Consider the following 18,144-nt stretch of genomic DNA (forward strand, 5'->3'; position numbering starts at 1 on the left):
ATATTGTTTGGTTGTGTCTGTTGTCTTGCTCTTGCAATTTGTCCCCTCTCTGGTTTTTGTTTCTTTTTTTCTCCTTTAGAGTCTATCTTAAATTCATATTATACCATTTTGTATATAACGTGAGAGTCTCACAACAGTATAATTCAGTTTATACCCTCTGCCATCCTTTGTGGTATTGTCATAATTATAGACCATAATATGTTATAGACCACACATGTTATAGACCTCACAATATATTGTTGTTATTTTTGTTTTAACAGTCAAGTGATATTTAAAGAATATAAGAAAACTTTTTATTTACATGTTTATAATATACAGCGCTCTTCCTTCATTTCTATCTAAATTTGCATCTGATATCATTTCACTTCAACCTAAAGACCTGGATCTGCTGGCAACAAATTCTGTCACCTTTCATTTTCTGAAAATGTCTTGACTTTGCCTTTATTTTATTCTCCAGGGAAAGGTTATTTTCCATGGATAAAGAGTACTTTGTTGACAGTGTGTTATTTTTTTCTGTTAGCACTTAAAAAATATCATTCCATTCTCTCTCTCTCTCTTCTTTTTCTTTGACCCAAGCCGAACATCAACCTTTTATTGATAACAAAGCAGCAATTTGGGGGCATGTTTCCAAGACACCAAGAGCAGGCTTCTGTCCCCATGCTCTGTGTTTGTGTGTGTTTGTGTGTGTGTGTGTGTGTTGTCTGATGAGAAGTCTCTTTTTATGCCCACTTTTCTTCTCTTATATGAAATGTGTCTTTTTTCCTGTCTTCTTTTTAGATTGTCAGCAGTTTGACTATGAAGTGCCTAGTCTCTTTTTATATTTATCTTGCTTGGGGTCTGCTGAGCTGACTGAATCTGTGAGTTGACGTGTTTTGATCAAATTTGGAAACTTTCCAGCTTGTCTATCTTTAGATATTCTTTTTTTGTCCCTTTTTCTCTCTTCTTTCCTCTTGGGACTTCAATTATGTATATTAAATCTCTTGATTCTGTTCCACAGGTCATTGAGACTCTGTCCATGTCTTTCCAAAAATTTTCTTTGTGCTTTACCTTTCTTTTTTTAATGTATTTTTTAATTGAGGTGTAGCTGATGTACCATGTTGTATAAGTTTCAGATATACAACATACTAATTCACAATTTTTAAAGATAATACTTCCTTTATAGTTATTGTAAAGTATCAGCTCTAGTCCCTGTGCTGTACAATATATCCTTGTAGCTTATTTATTTTGTACATAGTAATTTGTACCTCTTAATTCCTTACTCCTATCTTGCCCCTCCCCCCTTCCCTCTCTCCACTGGTAACTGCTAGTTTGTTCTCTGTATCCGTAAGTCTCTTTCTTTTTTGTTACATTTGCTAGTTTATTTTTTAGATGCCACATATAAGTGATATCATACAGTGTTTGTCTTTCTGTTGTATCATACAGTGTTTGTCTTTCTGTTGTCTGACTAATTTCACTAAGCATAATACCCTCCAAGTCCATCCATGTTGTTGCAAATGGCAAAATTTCGTTCTTTTTAGGGCTGAGTAGTACTCCATTGTGTATATATATATATATATATATATATATATATATATATATATATATATATATATACGCACACACACTATATCTTCTTTACCCAGTCATCTACTGATGGACACTTAGGTTGCTTCCATATCTTGGCTATTGTAAACAGTGCTTCTATGAACATTGGGGTGCATTTATCTTTTCAAATTAGTATTTTAGTTTTATTTGGATATATACCCAGGAATGGAATTGTGGGGTCATATGGTAATTCTGTTTGTAGTTTCTGAGGAACCTCCGTACTGTTTTTCACAGTGGCTGCACCAATTTACGTTCCCACCAACAATTTAGAAGCGTTCCCTTTTCTCCACATCCCCGCCAGTATTTGTTAGCTGTGTTCTTTTTGATGGTAGCCATTCTGACAGGTGTGGAATGATAATCTCATTGTGGTTTTGATTTGCATTTCCCAATGTTGAGCATTGCTTCATGTACCTGTTGGCCATCTGTATGTCTTCTTTGGAAAAATGTCTATTCATGTCTTCTGCCCATTTTTTAATCAGGTTGTTTTGTTTTTTTTTGATGTTGAGTTGTACGAGCTGTTTATATATTTTGGATATTAACCCCTTATGGGTCACATCATTTGCAAATACTTTCTCCCATTCAGTAGGTTGTCTTTTCGTTTTGCTGATGGTTTCCTTTGCTGTGCAAAAGCTTTTAAGTTTAGTTAGGTCCTGTTTGTTTATTTTTGCTTTTGTTTCCTTTGCCTTAGGGGACAGGTCCAAAAAAAATATTGCTATGATTTATGTCAAAGAGTATTCCACCTATGTTTTCTTCTAGAGGTTTTATGGTTTCAAGTCTTACATTTAGGTCTTTAATCCATTTTGAGTTTATTTTTGTATATGGTGTAAGAAAATGTTCTAATTTCATCCTTTTACATGTAGCTGTCCAGTTTCCCAGCACCACTTATTGAAGAGACTGTCTTTTCTCCATTGAATATTCTTGCCTCCTTTGTCGTAGATTAATTGACCATAATTGTGTGGGTTTATTTCTGGGCTCTCTATTCTGTTCCATTGATCTGTATGTCTCTTTTTGTGCCAGTACCATACTGTTTTGATTAATGTAGCTTTGTAGTAGAGTCTGAAGTCAGGGAGCATGGCTCCTCCAGCTCTGTTTATGTTTCTCAAGATTGTTTTGGCTATTCAGGGTCTTTTGTGTTTCAATACAAATTTTTAAATTATTTGATCTAGTTCTGTGAAAAATGCCATTGGTATTTTGATAGGGATTGGATTGAATGTGTAGATTGCCTTGGGTAGTATGGTCATTTAAACAATATGAATTCTTCCAGTCCCTGAACACGGTATATCTTTCCATCTGTATGTGTCATCTTCAGTTTCTTTCATCAGTGTCTTATATATAGTTTTCCAAGTACAGGTATTTTACCTCCTTAGGTAGGTTTATTTCTAGGTATTTCATACTTTTTGATGCAGTGGTAAATGGTAAGTTGTAAGTGGTAAATCCTTAATTTCTCTGACAGTTCATTGTTAGTGTATAGAATGCAACAGATTTTTGTATATTAATTTCGTATCCTGCAGCTTTATTGAATTCATTGTTGAACTCTTGTAGTTTTTTTGGTGGCACCTTAGGATTTTTTTTTGTATAAAGTATCAAGTCATCTGCAAACAGTGACAGTTTTACTTCTTCCTTTCCAATATGAATTCCTTTTCTTTTTCTTATCTGATTGGTGTGACTAGGACTTCCAAAACTATGTTGAATAAAAGTGGAGAGAGTGGGAATCCTTGTCTTGTTCCTAATCTTAGAGGAAATGCTTTCAGCTTTTCACCATTGAGTATGTTAGATGTGGACTTGTCATATATGGCCTTTATTATGTTGAGGTATGTTCCCTCTATACCCATTTTTTGGAGTTTTTATCATAAATGGATGTTGAATTATTTTTATTTTTTTAAATAAATTTATTTATTTTATTTATTTTTGGCTACGTTGGGTCTTGTTGCACATGGGCTTCTCATTGCGGTGCTTCTCTTGTTGCAGAGCACAGGCTCTAGGCATGTGGGCTTCTGTAGTTGTGGCTTGTGGGCTCTAGAGCACAGGCTCCATAGTTGTGGCACATGGGCTTAGTTGCTCTGCGGCATGTGGGATCTTCCTGGACCAGGGATCGAACCCATGTCCCCTGCACTGGCAGGTGGATCCTTAACCACTGCACCACCAGGGAAGTCCCCTGGATGTTGATTCTGTCAAAAGCTTTTTCTCCATCTTTTGAGATGATCATATTGTTTTTATTCTTCAGTTTGTTAATGTGGTGTATCACACTGATAGATTTGAAGATACTGAACCATCTTTGCATCTCTGGGATAAATCACACTTGATACATGGTGTATGATCCTTTTAATGTATCATCGAATTCAGCTTACTAATATTTTGTTGAGAATTTTTGCTTCTATGTTCATCAGTGATATTGGTCTGTAATTTTATTTTTTTGTGATATCTTTGTCTGGTTTTGGTATCAGGGTGATGCTGGCCTTTTTGCGTGAGTTCAGAAGCGTTCCTTCCTCTGCAATTTTTTGGAACAGATTGAGCAGGATAGGTGTTAATGCTTCTCTGAATGTTTGTTAGAATTCACTTGTGAAGCCGTCTGGTCCTGGACTTTTGTTTGTTGGGAGTTTTTTTTATTACTGATTCAATTTCATTATTGGTAACTGGTCTGTGTACATGGCTGAAGTATAAAATCAAGTCACAGGCCAGTAGGAATAATATAATTCCATTTAGGCAAAAAAAAAAAAAAAAAAAGCATATGGAGCTATAGTGTATATGTATAAATTATAGGTATGTAACTGAATTTTTAAAAAGGTTTGGAAGGGTGTCCAGCAGACTTTTAACTTTGATTACTTCTGAGGATATAAGTGGGAATTGGGAAATGATGGGAGTGCTAAAGTGGGATGTTCATTATTAAATGCTATTTTTGTTTGTTTATTTTTACAATTAAAATGTATTCAGAAGTTATGTAATTAAAAAACAGTAAATATTTAAGAAAGACACAAGTTTTCCAAGGAGCATTAGGTGAAGCATCTCAGGCATTGTAAAAATACTTTGCCAACTAAAAAATGCTGTAGAAATGGCTTGTGCCATGCTTTCTCTTGTGTTTCCTTTCTTGTGACTCCATTAAAAATAAAGCCATATTTTTGTACATACCAGTAACATACTTGTATATCTCTATAGGTAGAATTTTAAAACATTAATTATTATAAAGCATTGTATAACAGATTTTGAAGAGGGATTTTCTAATATTACAAATTAGAATATTGTTAAAGAATTATTGGGTCTGAAATTTCTTTTGGATTATTAAATAATGGCCTCCTGTCATCACAGTGATTCTCAGCACTTTTGCCACAGAAAGTGGGAGGATGACACGAGGACAAGCTGCTCTCTATTGAGCACCTGCTGCGCTTGGAAATGGCAGTTTTTATGTAGATTAACTTATTAGAGCCTTCCTTCAGGTCAAATGAGCCACGTAACGTGACTGAGTTTTCATAGCAAGTAAGCAAGGGACAGAAATTTGAGCCCAAGTCTCTCTGACCTCAACGCCCATATTTTGTTTTATTTTAAATTAAATAATACATGAATAGACTCTCATTGTAAATACTTCGGAGAACACAGATACAGCAAAAAATCAAACCCACCTTTATACAGAGCCCTCCCCAACCCCAACTCCCTCCTAAGAGGCAGTGACTATTTAATAGTTTGGTGCCTCTTTGTAGATCTTTGTGGGTTTGTGTGTGTGTGTGCACGCACGTGCACGCATAAGCTTTGCCTACATATTTATGTTCATAAAGCAGTACATTGTTTTAAACAACAAAAACGTAAAAAATAAATGAAATTGTACTGCACAAAGTATTTCTTTGTCCCCCTTTAAGAAATAGTTTTTCCAAACTGTTACATGTAGAATGGATAAACAACAAGGTCCTACTGTATAGCACAGGGAATTATACCCAATATCCTGAGATAAACCATAATGGAAAAGAATATTAAAAAGAATGTATATGTAGGTATAACTGAGTCACTTTGCTGTACCGCAGAAATTAACACAACATTGTAAATCAACTATACTTCAATTTAAAAAAATGTTTTTCCTTCCTGAACCTCAGGTTTTATAAGATTTTTGTCTGTCAAACAAGTTCATTATTAAGAAACAACTTACTCATGTGTATTAAGGGCTGCTAATATGACTGCCAATCAGAATGAAATAACTAGTGTTAACTCACTGAGTTTAATAATTTTTGCTAAAGCAAAATATGACATTTTCTTACCATTTGTGGCCTCATCTCTAGTAATTACAACTTTTGTTAGATTTTCTAAATAAAGAAAATGGCTCTTAACCTTCGTTGAGATCCCTAAGGAGTACCTGGCTGGGGACATCATGGCATTGTGTTGTGGGACCCAGAGGGCCTTAGGGAAGAATGTAATTGTCGTGGTCGGGCTTTTTCTTGTAGACAGATGCTGAGGTTTGCCTTCGTCCCATCATTTTCAGCCTGAAACCTCTCAACAGTCTGAGACGGATTAGTGCTGGTGTTTAGGGAATATGTTCTTTTCACCAGGCTGGGTTTCCATACTGGTAGAAGCAATAAAGTCCCACGACATTATGGAGGCCTCACATGCCGCCAGAACCCTGGCTAATCTAGACCGAGAGACTGTGCAAGATAAGTACCAGGACGGCGTGTACGTGCTGCACCCCCAGTACCGCACAAGGTAAGAAGGCAGGGTAGAGCCGCTTTGTCCCTGTGGGGACGTAATGCTTCGAGGGCTTAATATTCTAACTTCTTTCTGCATAATTTAGATAAGTTAAATACCTTACAAATAAGTCCAAATACTTTATTTACTGAAACAGTTTGCCCCTAATAACCTCAGAAGAATTGCAAGCTGTCATGAAAGTATGGAACTAGCTAAATTACCAGTGTTATTTTATACCAGCGGCTTACCTTCAGGAAGGCTGCATTCACCTTTTATAACGTGTCTCACATAAACTCTGTAATGCATATTTCTTCTTTGTTTCATTACATTTTTCATATAAATCTAAGTTATTAACTGATTAGGGTTGTAGAGGTTGATCTAGATGAGAAGGAGCTAGGACATTATTATATTCAGGCAACCACATCAGCCTGGGCCTAGAACTCAAGGGACTAGAGAAAGGTTAGGCGAGGTTATAAAAGCATGTATTGGAAGGAATAAGTTGTAATAAATTTGACTCATACGCCTTCTTAAGGTTATTTCTTTTTTTGTTTGTTTTCTTAAGGTTATTTCTGGTCACTATTTCCAGTTGTATCATTGCTAAGACAATAAATATAGAAAGGACCACAATGAAAAAATTACACATTTCTTAGCTTTTTGTCAGGCACTTTAATACCTCAGAAAATAGCAAGAACTTTTTTTTAACTTGAAAAATAGATTTCCTGGTTAATTCTAATTTGTAAATAAAATAATATGGTAATGTATTTTATATGTGTTACATAATTGGGTGTGTATTATAAATAGCTTACAAGTAATATACTATTGCAAATTTTTTAAACGTCATATACAAAGAAAGAATATGTTACTTTAAAATCTCATTTGCTCTGTTTCTGATAAACATCATTTTCCTTGATAAAAACAATCTTTTTCATACATACTGAGTTTGAAACTACACTAGCATATGATTTAATTTCTTAAATACTTCTATTGATTTGTGTAATATTCTCATGGAACTCTTTGGAGGGTAATCTATGACATCTGTCACTTCATTGATCATTAAGCGCATTACAGTTGATTCTGGTTGGTCTGCCTGCCTAGCTGTGTTTCCATCCTTACAGAGAGAGCAGTGAGCACACTGCATATATGTCTTTGCCAGAACTCCTTTAGGGCTCCTCAGCAAACCTGTGCTTATAAAGCTTGCCTTAATCAAGTTTATTTTATGTCATATAACCCTGCTAAAATAAGCACCATCCAAAGAGAGTGCTGTGTAGATTCTTATCAAAGTAACAATGCATTTTTTCTGCTTCTTTTAAAAACTCTCTCCCCTGTTAGTCAGCCCATTAAAGCAGATGTCCTGTTTATTCACGGCCTTATGGGAGCAGCGTTCAAAACGTGGCGCCAGCAGGACAGTGATGAGGATTTAACCGAAAAGGTTTCGGAGGATGAAAGCAAGTACACAACATGTTGGCCCAAGGTAAGGAGGCGGCCACCGCTGGTAGGCCACCCTTGTCCCGACACACTGCTGGGTCCCCGGCCTTTAGAGTCCTCATGGTGACGTGCTTACTTTTCTCTTTTTACCGGGATTTTTTTTCCATGTAGTTTTTCTTTTCCTTAGGGACACTTATGTTACATGAACAACTGGGCTTATCACTCTGTGTTGTATAATTTAGGGTACATTCTATGACTCTAAAGAGTATTCTGTTAAGTAAAAAACGGGCAAAGGGCAAGGGCCAGTAATAGTTCACTTCCATGAAAAATATAATTCAAAAACTATATATATATAATTCAATAAATAATATATTAATAACAGCTGGCTAGTTCTGTGATTTTGATAATTATAAAAATAGAAAGACTTTGAAGAAGTAATTCTGCTTTGGATGTCTTTGACATTATTTCTTCTAAAGAGCCTAAACTTTGGCATTAATTTATTGAATGAAATCTATCTGAAGCTCAGTGAACACTGACGCTGTAAATATGTATCAGTAAGTAGCTCCTGGGGCTTTGCCCCACCGCTGCTTGTCCGCCTGCACAAGGGCTGGTCAGCAGAGAGTGGTTGGCGCTCTTTCTCTGGTGACACTGAAATACGTAGACGACGATAAACCTCGGGTCCACAGAGGCAGAACTGTGACTGTAATTAGTACCTGAGTCCTCAGGTCACATCTCCAGCCTCCGCCACACTCTTCTGTCTCTCCTGAGATCACAGCTTCCTGTTAAACGCTTTCAAAAAGCCAGTTTGATCTAGACTCCAGAAACAGGCCCTGCTTTTGGCTATGGCAGATTAAAATTGAGAATATTCTCTTGAAACCTGCCTAGACCTTATGCAATATCACCTTATGAGCAGAGATATAAAAAGATAAAATGCTGGAGTTATTTTTCTAGTCACCTTTACACTTTACTCCAATGCGGTCTTTTACTAGTTGTCAGTATTACAAGAGTCCTTAAGTTACCAATTTCAATTGCTAGGAAATAAGTGGAACAGTGGAAATTCATATCTTCCCTTTTGTACCTTTTATTTTACGTAGTCGTGGTTAGCAAGAGACTGTCCCGCTCTCCGAATTATATCTGTGGAGTATGACACCAGCCTTAGCGACTGGAGAGCAAGGTGCCCTATGGAAAGGTAACAGAGGGGGAAGGGTCCAGGCCACAAATGGGCCCTCTGGGATGGAGGGGGGTTTTATCTTTGAGGCCACAGACAGGATTTTCTTATGGAAAACTAACCTAACCTTTTTTCTCTTCCTTCTAGAGGAAGTTAGCTATAAATAATGAAACTGTATAAGGCTTAGATATAGTGTCAATGTTGGGCTCCTAACATGGTTCACTTAAAACTATTCTCATAGTAAGGACCATGGATGCGAGAGCAAAGTTTCCTTAATTCCTGGAAGTAAACGTGAGGCTTTTGGCTTTTGTGTTCACAAGCATACCACCTAAAGGAAGCCAAGAGAGACGCTGAGCAATGTAGCCTCCTTATGTCACTTGTACATCGTATGTGCCAATTGCATATACAGGAGAGAGCGCTCGATTTCTGGGCTTCAGGACCTAGACTATAGCCAATTCTGCCTTTGACTCACTAGCCATCTTAGGTCATTAAACTGTTCTGGGAAGTCTGGTCTACAAATGGAGAGAGTTGGTCTGATCTGTGTTATCAAACTGAGTGTTATATATGAATGACCCCACCTAGGTGCCAGAGGAATGGTGCTGAGGGTCAGTGGGCAAGACCCCGGGGCTCCTTCCCCAGTTCACCCAGAGGAGCTCTCATAAACCTTTATTTCAAAGAAAGGATTCTCCAGGTACACAGTTTAAAACTACCAGACCAGACAGCTTTAAAGTTCCCTTTTAGTTTGAAAATTACTTATTTGAAGTCTGATTCTAATAGCTTTGTGCTGTTTCTAAGTAACAAACCAAAATGATGAAAGCTTAGTGTTTGTAACATAAATACAAGTAGAACTAAACAGCAATGACAGCTGACTCCACAGGTGAACTCGCAAAGGACGGCATGGTCTCCGCTGATCCTTGTCTTGTCAGGCCACCAAATGAGGAGGGACGCACACCCTAAGTGGTGGGGGCAATGGGGAAAGACCCAAGTTTGACCCGTGAAAATTGCCCGATACGTATTAGATGCCTAAACAATGCTTGTTTCGTAAATATTCCCACCTATGCCAGTGTGACTAAGTTAGAAATGGGGAATGAGCAATTGCAGGAATCAACGGGAGAGAATAGAGGTATTCCTGACTCCAGAATGTAGCGTGTAGAATTGGTCCAATAAACAAAAGATCTTGCCTTAAAAAGTGGATAGCAAAATTGGGGCAAGGGGAATCAATAGCCTCCTGTCATACCCACTGTTTTCATTTTGTTCAGAAAGTCCATTGCATTCAGGAGCAACGAACTTCTGAGGAAGCTCAGAGCTGCTGGTGTTGGGGATAGGCCAATGATTTGGGTATCCCATAGCATGGGAGGTAAGTATGTTTCATTGTTGCCAAGCAAGCATTGTGAGGTTGTCAGCCATGCGAGCTCTCTGTTTTATTTAATGGTAGCCCTTTTCCTCCCTAAATTAATGTTTTTGGCTATGGCTCCTTCCATGCTATTTGTTTTTCTAGGAGGGGACAACTAGTAAAAAACCATATAAAAAGAAAATGAGTTTGACAACTTAATGCTTTCATTAAGCACTAAGCATGATAACGAGTAAATATCAGAAGCTGTCCATGGCGTATGTAAGCCCAACTTGTAAATATCTCTCAGCATTCCTGGCTGGTCCCAGGGCCCCCCCTTTCTTCCCTGTTTCTCCAACCACCGCAGAGTCCGTCACTGCCCCTGTGCCCACAGCCCCAGCCCCCTGCATGCCTGCTTACCCCTTGCCCAAGCCTCCAGAAGTGGCGGTGTGATCACAGGTGTCCCCTCTTTGGTCCCAGGGCTTGCTTGCTAAGCCACATCCCCTGCTTCTCCCAACCCACTCCCAGTCCAGTGCTAAATGTTCACCATCCACCTTGCAGAGGGCCTTTCAGCAGCCCTTGGCCTAGTTTATCTGATGAAATGCTCAGGACTGCTGACTCTTGAGTCTGGGCTTTTTGCTGAGAGAAAGGTGGAGGTAGCCCTTTGTATCCTCAGAGACCAACTGTTACCATCCATGTTACCTTTGTGTTTCCCTATCAGCTCCAAGCCCAGGTTGGGGGACAGAAAAGAAGGTGCCTTCCTAGGTGCATTTTCCCACAGCAGCTTTGTTTTCTCCCCAGTGGATATGTGAAACTATGTGTTTTTTAAATATTAGTACTGTCCTAATGGAGTGGTCATTAGTGGGCTGCTGTGGGTAGGTGGCGAGGCTGGCTGCTGCGTACACACTTCATTGATGGACACCCAACCTGCAGTGCCTAACTCTCTTCTCTGGGAGAGTGCATCCTGTGATGTAACATCTGCTTTACAAATGAGTTTCTAGAATCTTACCTGTTCGTAGTCTTGTGCTATATATTTTAGAGGATTGGGAGCATTACTAAGTGTTAATATTTTAAGGCCCTGTTTGTTGGACTACAGAGAATTATTGTTTAAACTTTTTTAAAGAAAGCATCTCTTTTTCTGTATTTCTTGTTTGCCTTTTTTTTTTTTTTTTAATAAGGGAAGGAAAATAGCTGATGCATTGTTTTTCTTCTCTATGGCTAGGTCTTCTTGTCAAAAAGATGCTGTTGGAAGCCTCTAAGAAGCCAGAAATGAGTACTATTATAAACAATACCAGAGGAATAATTTTTTATAGCGTCCCTCATCATGGATCCCACCTGGCTGAATACTCTGTTAATATTCGCTATCTTCTCTTTCCCTCTTTGGAAGTCAAAGAACTCAGCAAGGGTAATACTTTTTTTCAAAAGGGAATTGGCATTGTATTAACACCAGTTATACAGGAGAAGGAGGAAAACAGTTTTGACTAACAGTTTTAACTTGACTGTATTACCTCATTTTACTATTTGTACATCAATTGTGTTTAGACTATCATGGAAACTTTTTAGTTTGGGGTTAATTTTTCTTTGATACGTTCCCTTTTTGTTCTTAAGCCATTATCTGCTTAAGAAATATAACAATTTTAACACTATCTTAAATAGTTAAAATTTTAAAAGTTACATAATGTTTTGCATTGTGTTATTCCAAATTACCAAAGAACTGCTCTTTTCCACAAGTTTGGAAAATCATCAACTGTTAAAATATACACGAGCTTTAAAGATATTCATATTAATTATAAGGCACTATACTTGTTTGGGGTTAATAAGCATCTTCTCTTTCTCTGGAACACCTGTTAATCAGAATTTTGGGACCCCTGGCTTGAGCTTTAGTATACCATTGTCTTTTTGCTCCTATGTCCTTTGTTCTGCTTTATGGAGAGTAATTGGACTTTATCTTCAAACCTTTTGTTGAATTTGATTTTTTTGCAGTCAAATTTTATCTTCCACAAGCTCTTTCTTGTTCTGTGATCCATTTTCTTTTGAAATCATTCTAAAGATACTAATTAGAGGGTTTTTTTTTTTTAAAGTGTCTTCTGTGCCCAGGTTTTCTGTTTGCTCACCTGGTCTGTCTCTCTTAGGTGGTAGGCTTTCCTCTAAGACCTGGTGCTTCTTGGTCGCCCTTTGATACTTGAGGATGGGGGACAGGAAGGGGATGGGTGCTCTGTGATTATAGACAGACTCTGTTGATGGGAGGCTGTGCTTCAGAGTGCATGTGGAAGTGCCAGCCAGCACACCAGGGGACCCCCCTCAGTCCCACACACCAAACTGCCCTGGGTACTGCTTCTGGTCAGCCAGCAATGTGAGAAAACTCTCCCGCTGACACTGGCCTCTAAGTTCTAGATTGGTTTTAGCCCTTTTCTCTCATCTTAATGGCTTCTTAGGAAGAAGAGAAAATAAGCCACCGTCTTGAATCAGAACCCTAATTTCCTCTCTAAATTTGGAAGGTTGATGCATTTTATTACTAACTAGATAAACAGAACTTGTTACAATCTCGCTCTCTATAATTTTACAGATTCTCCTGCACTTAAAACACTACAGGATGACTTTCTGGAGTTTGCAAAAGATAAAAACTTCCAGGTGCTGAGTTTTGTAGAAACACTACCAACCTACATTGGTAGCATGATTAAACTCCACGTGGTGCCCCTGGAATCAGCAGGTATTCACTCTTTTGAAACTTGTTTGTCCTTAGTTTTCTGGTTGGTGGTAATCATAAACGTCAACTTTTATATCCAGTTTCTCAGTTTTAGGAGACAGTTCTATGAAGATTTAGATTCTGTTATTCTTTTAAGCCATAGATTAAAACTTCTCTGCAAACGTTTAACCTTGGCATTCCCCTTCCCTCCTCTTATTTAACTGATTAGACAGCAAAGGTTAATTGGCTAACTCTGCCTTAGCTCGCAACAGTGAAATCTGCTGCATTAAGGTAAGAATACAGAGCTTTTCTATCAGCTAGATTAAAAGGAGCATTTCGTTTAACAGATTGACAGCTGCCTGCAGGAACCTTAAAGAAATCAACTACAGGTGTGGAAGCTTAGTAACTAACTGGAAGATTCATGGGGAATATTCAGGCAACAAAGACGCTGAAGGAAAACACTAGTGTTCAAGTTCAGTCTCTTCCTAATCCTGGGACTGAGGGAAATGACCAGTATCTGCTACTGTAGAGCACTGTAGTCTACTGTAGGCTCTTTGAGGGCAGGGCCCAAATCTCAGTTCTCCTTATAGCCTCCTGTGTTACTCTGAGCACAGTAAATAGCCCATACATTTCACTCCCTGAAATGCTTTCCCCTCACCTGGCTAACTCTTTAGTTTGCTTGTCAGACCCTTTTCTGATCACTTCGGGGGCTGGGTCAGGTGCTGTCCTGGTAGCACGCTGCCGTTACTGGGAGCTCCTGGCAGCCAGGCGTGGTGCGTACCTGGAGCGCCTGCCAGATGGTTCTTCTGTCTGCATAACAAGTTTTGTCCTACTTCATTATTTATTATCTATATAAAATGAAAAAGGCTTGATATCCTATAGTGGAACCTGAAGAGACTTTACCTTAAAGCAATATGCCATAGGGTGAGGAATTGCTGTTTGGTAGTTGAAGAACCTGAAGAGTTCAAAGAACAGTGGCCAGTTTTCTTTTTTTAAAGATGACTTTGGGAGCTTAAAGCAAAATTAATATTGTGGACCAGCTGCTGATTGATAGTGACATAGCCTTGTCATAATTCTGTCCACCCCTTCTTCTGTGTCACCAGGTGGCCTGTCTTCCTTCATAACCACCAGCTGCACTTCCTCACCTGGCTGGCCTCACTAGTGCCTCCTGTCACTTCCATCTAGGTGGACTTGGTTAGGCTGAAACATCAAAAACTCAACCAGATCTCTCAAGCACCACATCATCTCCTTCCCTGGTAGAGTGAGCATGGAGGGTTGGGTATAGTAGGGATTCCATGTGAGACGTTCCCATTCGTTTCATCAGGGCAAGGGAGCTCATTATCAAGTTTCTAGTATTAGCTCTAGAAATAGAAGTGGTTCAGAGAAGTGTGGAATAACTTAGTAATAACCTGCAGTGTGTAAACGTTTTGAAGGTGACAGTGCTCAGGCTCTGTTCACTATTGAATTAGGAAGTAGGCAGCACACACACAGACTTTATGAGAAAAGCATAAAATTATAATTACACCTACTGAGACTCCATTCTTTCTTACGTGATTAGTCAAATGCAGTTTAGTTACAGTCAAACTTTAAGTAAGTTCCTTTATCTCTTAAAAGAGGTTCTCTATCATAACCAAATCAACATTTACAGCTACCCATTTGGCCTCTTTCACTGTTGACAGGGGGCAGCTTATATTTTTACCTAAATTTTATTGACATTTTTGTTTTCTTCAGATCTAGGCATTGGAGATCTAATTCCTGTGGACGTTAACCATTTGAACATTTGTAAGCCAAAGAAAAAGGATGCTTTTTTGTACCAACGTACCTTACAATTCATCTGTGACACTTTAGCCAAAGACCTGGAAAATTGACAATTGTCTTCTTCTGTTTTCACACATGAATACAGTGCAAGAAACGTGGTGTTCTCTCTTTTTAAGCTCTACGCAATCATGCAAATGTAGTCATTATGGCATTAATGTGGCCTGGAGTATGTTGCAGGCAACAGAATATTGTTCTGTAAAACACAAACCCAGAAGTGGCAATCACAGAAAGAAGCGCTAGACTGGATTCTTCTGATTTAAAAAACTTCCATATGTGCCAGTTTATGTTTTGCAGTGTTGTTCCTGGTGATTGATTGATTGATAGGGAGCAAGCTGCTATGGCTAAAGGATGTGATCTGTGACTTTTGTCATCTGTGACTGTCCCTGGCTCATGCTGGGAGCAGCACTGATGGCTTCTGCAGGGAGAGCCATCACCAGTTTACCACAGAAATGCCTGTTGGAGGGTACCTAAAATGGAGAGAGAATGAACTTGAACATAAAGACTCCTCTGTTTTGGGTCAGGGTTTCCATGTGCTGTAAGTTTTTAAAACTTGTCAGTGTAAACCTTTGTGTAACATGTTAGCTTTGTTACACGCCTTGTCATCCATGGGTCATTTCCTTGTAAGTTTTTATTTTCATGTTGCTGAGAACAAATATTTCTCTTTTTAAAAAATTTCTAGCCTATAATAATTCTTTTCAGCCTGTAGCTACCTAAACTTTTAATTTTTCCCAGATAAGAATAATAAATCCATTATTGAGCAGAGTGTGAAATAAAACTATTCTAAGCCATTATGTATATATTAGCAATACTTAATATCAAGATTCTCAGATTCTTTTTAGCTAAATAAAGTATACCATTATTTCTTGCTCATTAGGAAATGGTATTAATTCGTCTCCAGCATGTGAGAAATAGGAAATCATACTGATGACTTTTTTTTAAAATAACAGCATTATTGAGATAAATTCACATACCATAAAATTCACCCTTTTAAATGCACAGCTCATTGATTTTCAGTGTGTTTACAGAGTTGTGCAACCATCACCACTATCTAATTTTGGAACATTTCATCATCCCTCCAGATAACCCCACACCCATTAGCAATCAATCACTCCTCCTCTCCTCTCCCCCAGCCCCTGGTAAACACTAATCTTCTTTCTGTCTCTATGGATTTGCCTATTATGGACAATTCATATAAATGACAAGTTTTTAAAAAATTACAATACGTGGCCTGTGTGTCTGTCTGGCTTCTTTCTCTTAGCATAATGTTTTGAAGGTTCATCCATGGTGTAGCATGTGTACATGTAGTAGGACTTCGTTCCTTTTTATGGCCAAATAATATTCCATTGTATGGATGTACCACATTTGTTTATCCATTTATCAGCTGAGGGACATTTAGGTTCTTTCAATGTTGGGGCTGTTATGAATAATGCTGCTGTTAACATTCATGTACAAGTTTTTGTGTGGACATGTTTTCCATTCTCTTGGGTATATACTAGGAGTGGAATTGCTGGGTCATGTTAAGCTTATGTCTACCATTTTGAAAATGACGGACATTTGTAGAATGGGATAGTCAAAGCTAAAACGAGTACAGCATCTGAAGGTAAACTGGGGGCATCAGTGAACCTCAACAACATCTAATTGTTTAATTATGCAAAAACCTAACAAGTGACTTAACTACCTGTTTTGTTATGTAGCTATAGAGTGTGCTAGTTAGCTATCAACAATAAACTCTAGCTTAATGGGATCACGTGGGGAGGGGCGGGTAGATAGGTTTGGTTTGTTTTCTTTTTCTGTTTTCCATGAACCATGGCTGGAACATCTGTTCATTAACTTAGAGTAATGAAATGAAACCCCACTTCGTAAAATCTCAATGTAGCCATTATAGCTGTGCTTTAAAAATAAGGTCTGGGAGAGAGATCCAGTGTACTTCTGAATGACTATAGCTTTTCAGGCAAGTCACTTACCATTTCTGTTCATTCTGTTTATGAAATGGATATGATGTATACAGATTCACTTCATCAGTCTTGTAAGATTTAAGTCAATAATGTTTTAAAAATAATCATCACCTGAAAAACTCTAAGAACACAAAGTATGAAAACATATACATTTGAAATAGTTTTAAACTTAGACCATCAATAAAATGGTTCTCCTAGTTCAATCAATCAGCCTTGTTTAAATATCCTTTCTGGAAAAAATTTCAAATGAAGCTTCCTATTACCTTTCCCCTCATGGGAAAAATCTCTTTAAATGATCTATCCAGGAAGGAAATAAACAGAATACAGGTGTTAGCAGACTACTGAAAGCAAGCTGTAAATAAAATTCAGATGAAAAATTAATTATCCTTATCTATAAGCCCTTCACTTCTTTCTGATTACGTTGCCAATCCTAAAAGTTAAGAGCACTGAGTCCCCCCTTTACTCCAGTGTTTAAATGTCACCACAGAGAGAGTCAGACTACAAACGGAGGATCACGATGCCTTTCTTGACTCCATCTCAACCATTCACCCAAGGTCACAGCAACAGGCATAATATGGTGGAGGACGCGGCCCTCTGCTCAGGTCGGGGCGCCCAGGGTAGTGGATGCCAGCACTGGTTTCCTGTTGTTGAGAAAGACAGCACAGTCACAGAGTGACGTGCGTTCTCTCTTTTGAGCTTGGCTCATAATTTACAGTGCCCCTCAAATTATTTCTAATTCCTAAAATTTGACTTTTAGGCATACCCACCTGAATTTTCATCTCTTTGTAATATTAAATATGTTAATGTATGGTTTGGCTTTTATTGACATTTGGTATAAAAATTATGTCCATGAAAAAAATTTAAACATGTTCAATAAATGCATTTTAATGTACTCAGTACAACTAATTCTGCCCTTATATTAATGTTGAACACTCCCCAAAGCTAATCACTTAAAATCTATTAGAAATTTATTGTATAATTATAAATTGCCTTAATAAAGCAGAAGATATAAAAAGGCAGCTTAATATCCAAGATGTTTCCAAATTTAGAAAAAGCCATTCTTGTAAAAATTCCAGTTCTTAATCCGCTTTTAGCTTGGCCTTGGAGTTTAGAAACAGTGTCATGGAATTCAACACCTGGTTCCAAAGTTTGGAAACACTAAGCTTACTAGAACCTTTGATTTTTAATTTAGTCCAAACTATTTCAGGATTGTTAAAGCTAATTTATAATGAAAGCTGGATACGCACTGATTCCTAGGATCATTAGAGAGTGCTGGATATGAATGTAATCTCTGAGCATAAAAAGCTTTGGGTATGTATACATCTAGATAGGTTTTAGAATATTTTGACATCTGGGATTACCAGATTAAAACATTTTTGAGAGTTCTGGACCAGGATGGTGACATAGGAGGCTCCTGAACTCGCCTGCTCCACAGACACCAAATCTACAGCTACACACGGAACAGTTCCCTCAGAGAGAAGTTCAGAAACCAGCTGAGCAACTCTTACACATTGGG

The 18,144-nt window shown here is 38.1% G+C and overlaps 1 protein-coding gene across 2 annotated transcripts in view; it reads left to right on the top strand.

Moving 5' to 3' along the window:
• SERAC1 (serine active site containing 1) overlaps positions 1-15,396 on the top strand; it is an 88,734-nt gene extending 73,338 nt beyond the window's left edge. Inside the window, exons 11-17 of one of the 2 annotated variants that reach the window (XM_061207105.1) lie at positions 6,114-6,264; positions 7,576-7,717; positions 8,766-8,860; positions 10,099-10,196; positions 11,392-11,574; positions 12,736-12,879; positions 14,587-15,396. In XM_061207105.1, coding sequence (XP_061063088.1) covers positions 6,114-6,264; positions 7,576-7,717; positions 8,766-8,860; positions 10,099-10,196; positions 11,392-11,574; positions 12,736-12,879; positions 14,587-14,723 — 950 coding nt within the window. In that variant the 3' untranslated portion in view covers positions 14,724-15,396. Of the gene's footprint in view, positions 1-6,113; positions 6,265-7,575; positions 7,718-8,765; positions 8,861-10,098; positions 10,197-11,391; positions 11,575-12,735; positions 13,077-14,586 lie in introns of those variants that run through there. The other variant, XM_061207104.1, reaches the window with a different exon arrangement.
• Positions 15,397-18,144: the final 2,748 nt, after the last annotated feature.

This window comes from Eubalaena glacialis, chromosome 12 (assembly GCF_028564815.1).
Source record: "Eubalaena glacialis isolate mEubGla1 chromosome 12, mEubGla1.1.hap2.+ XY, whole genome shotgun sequence".
Lineage (NCBI taxonomy): Eukaryota > Metazoa > Chordata > Mammalia > Artiodactyla > Balaenidae > Eubalaena > Eubalaena glacialis.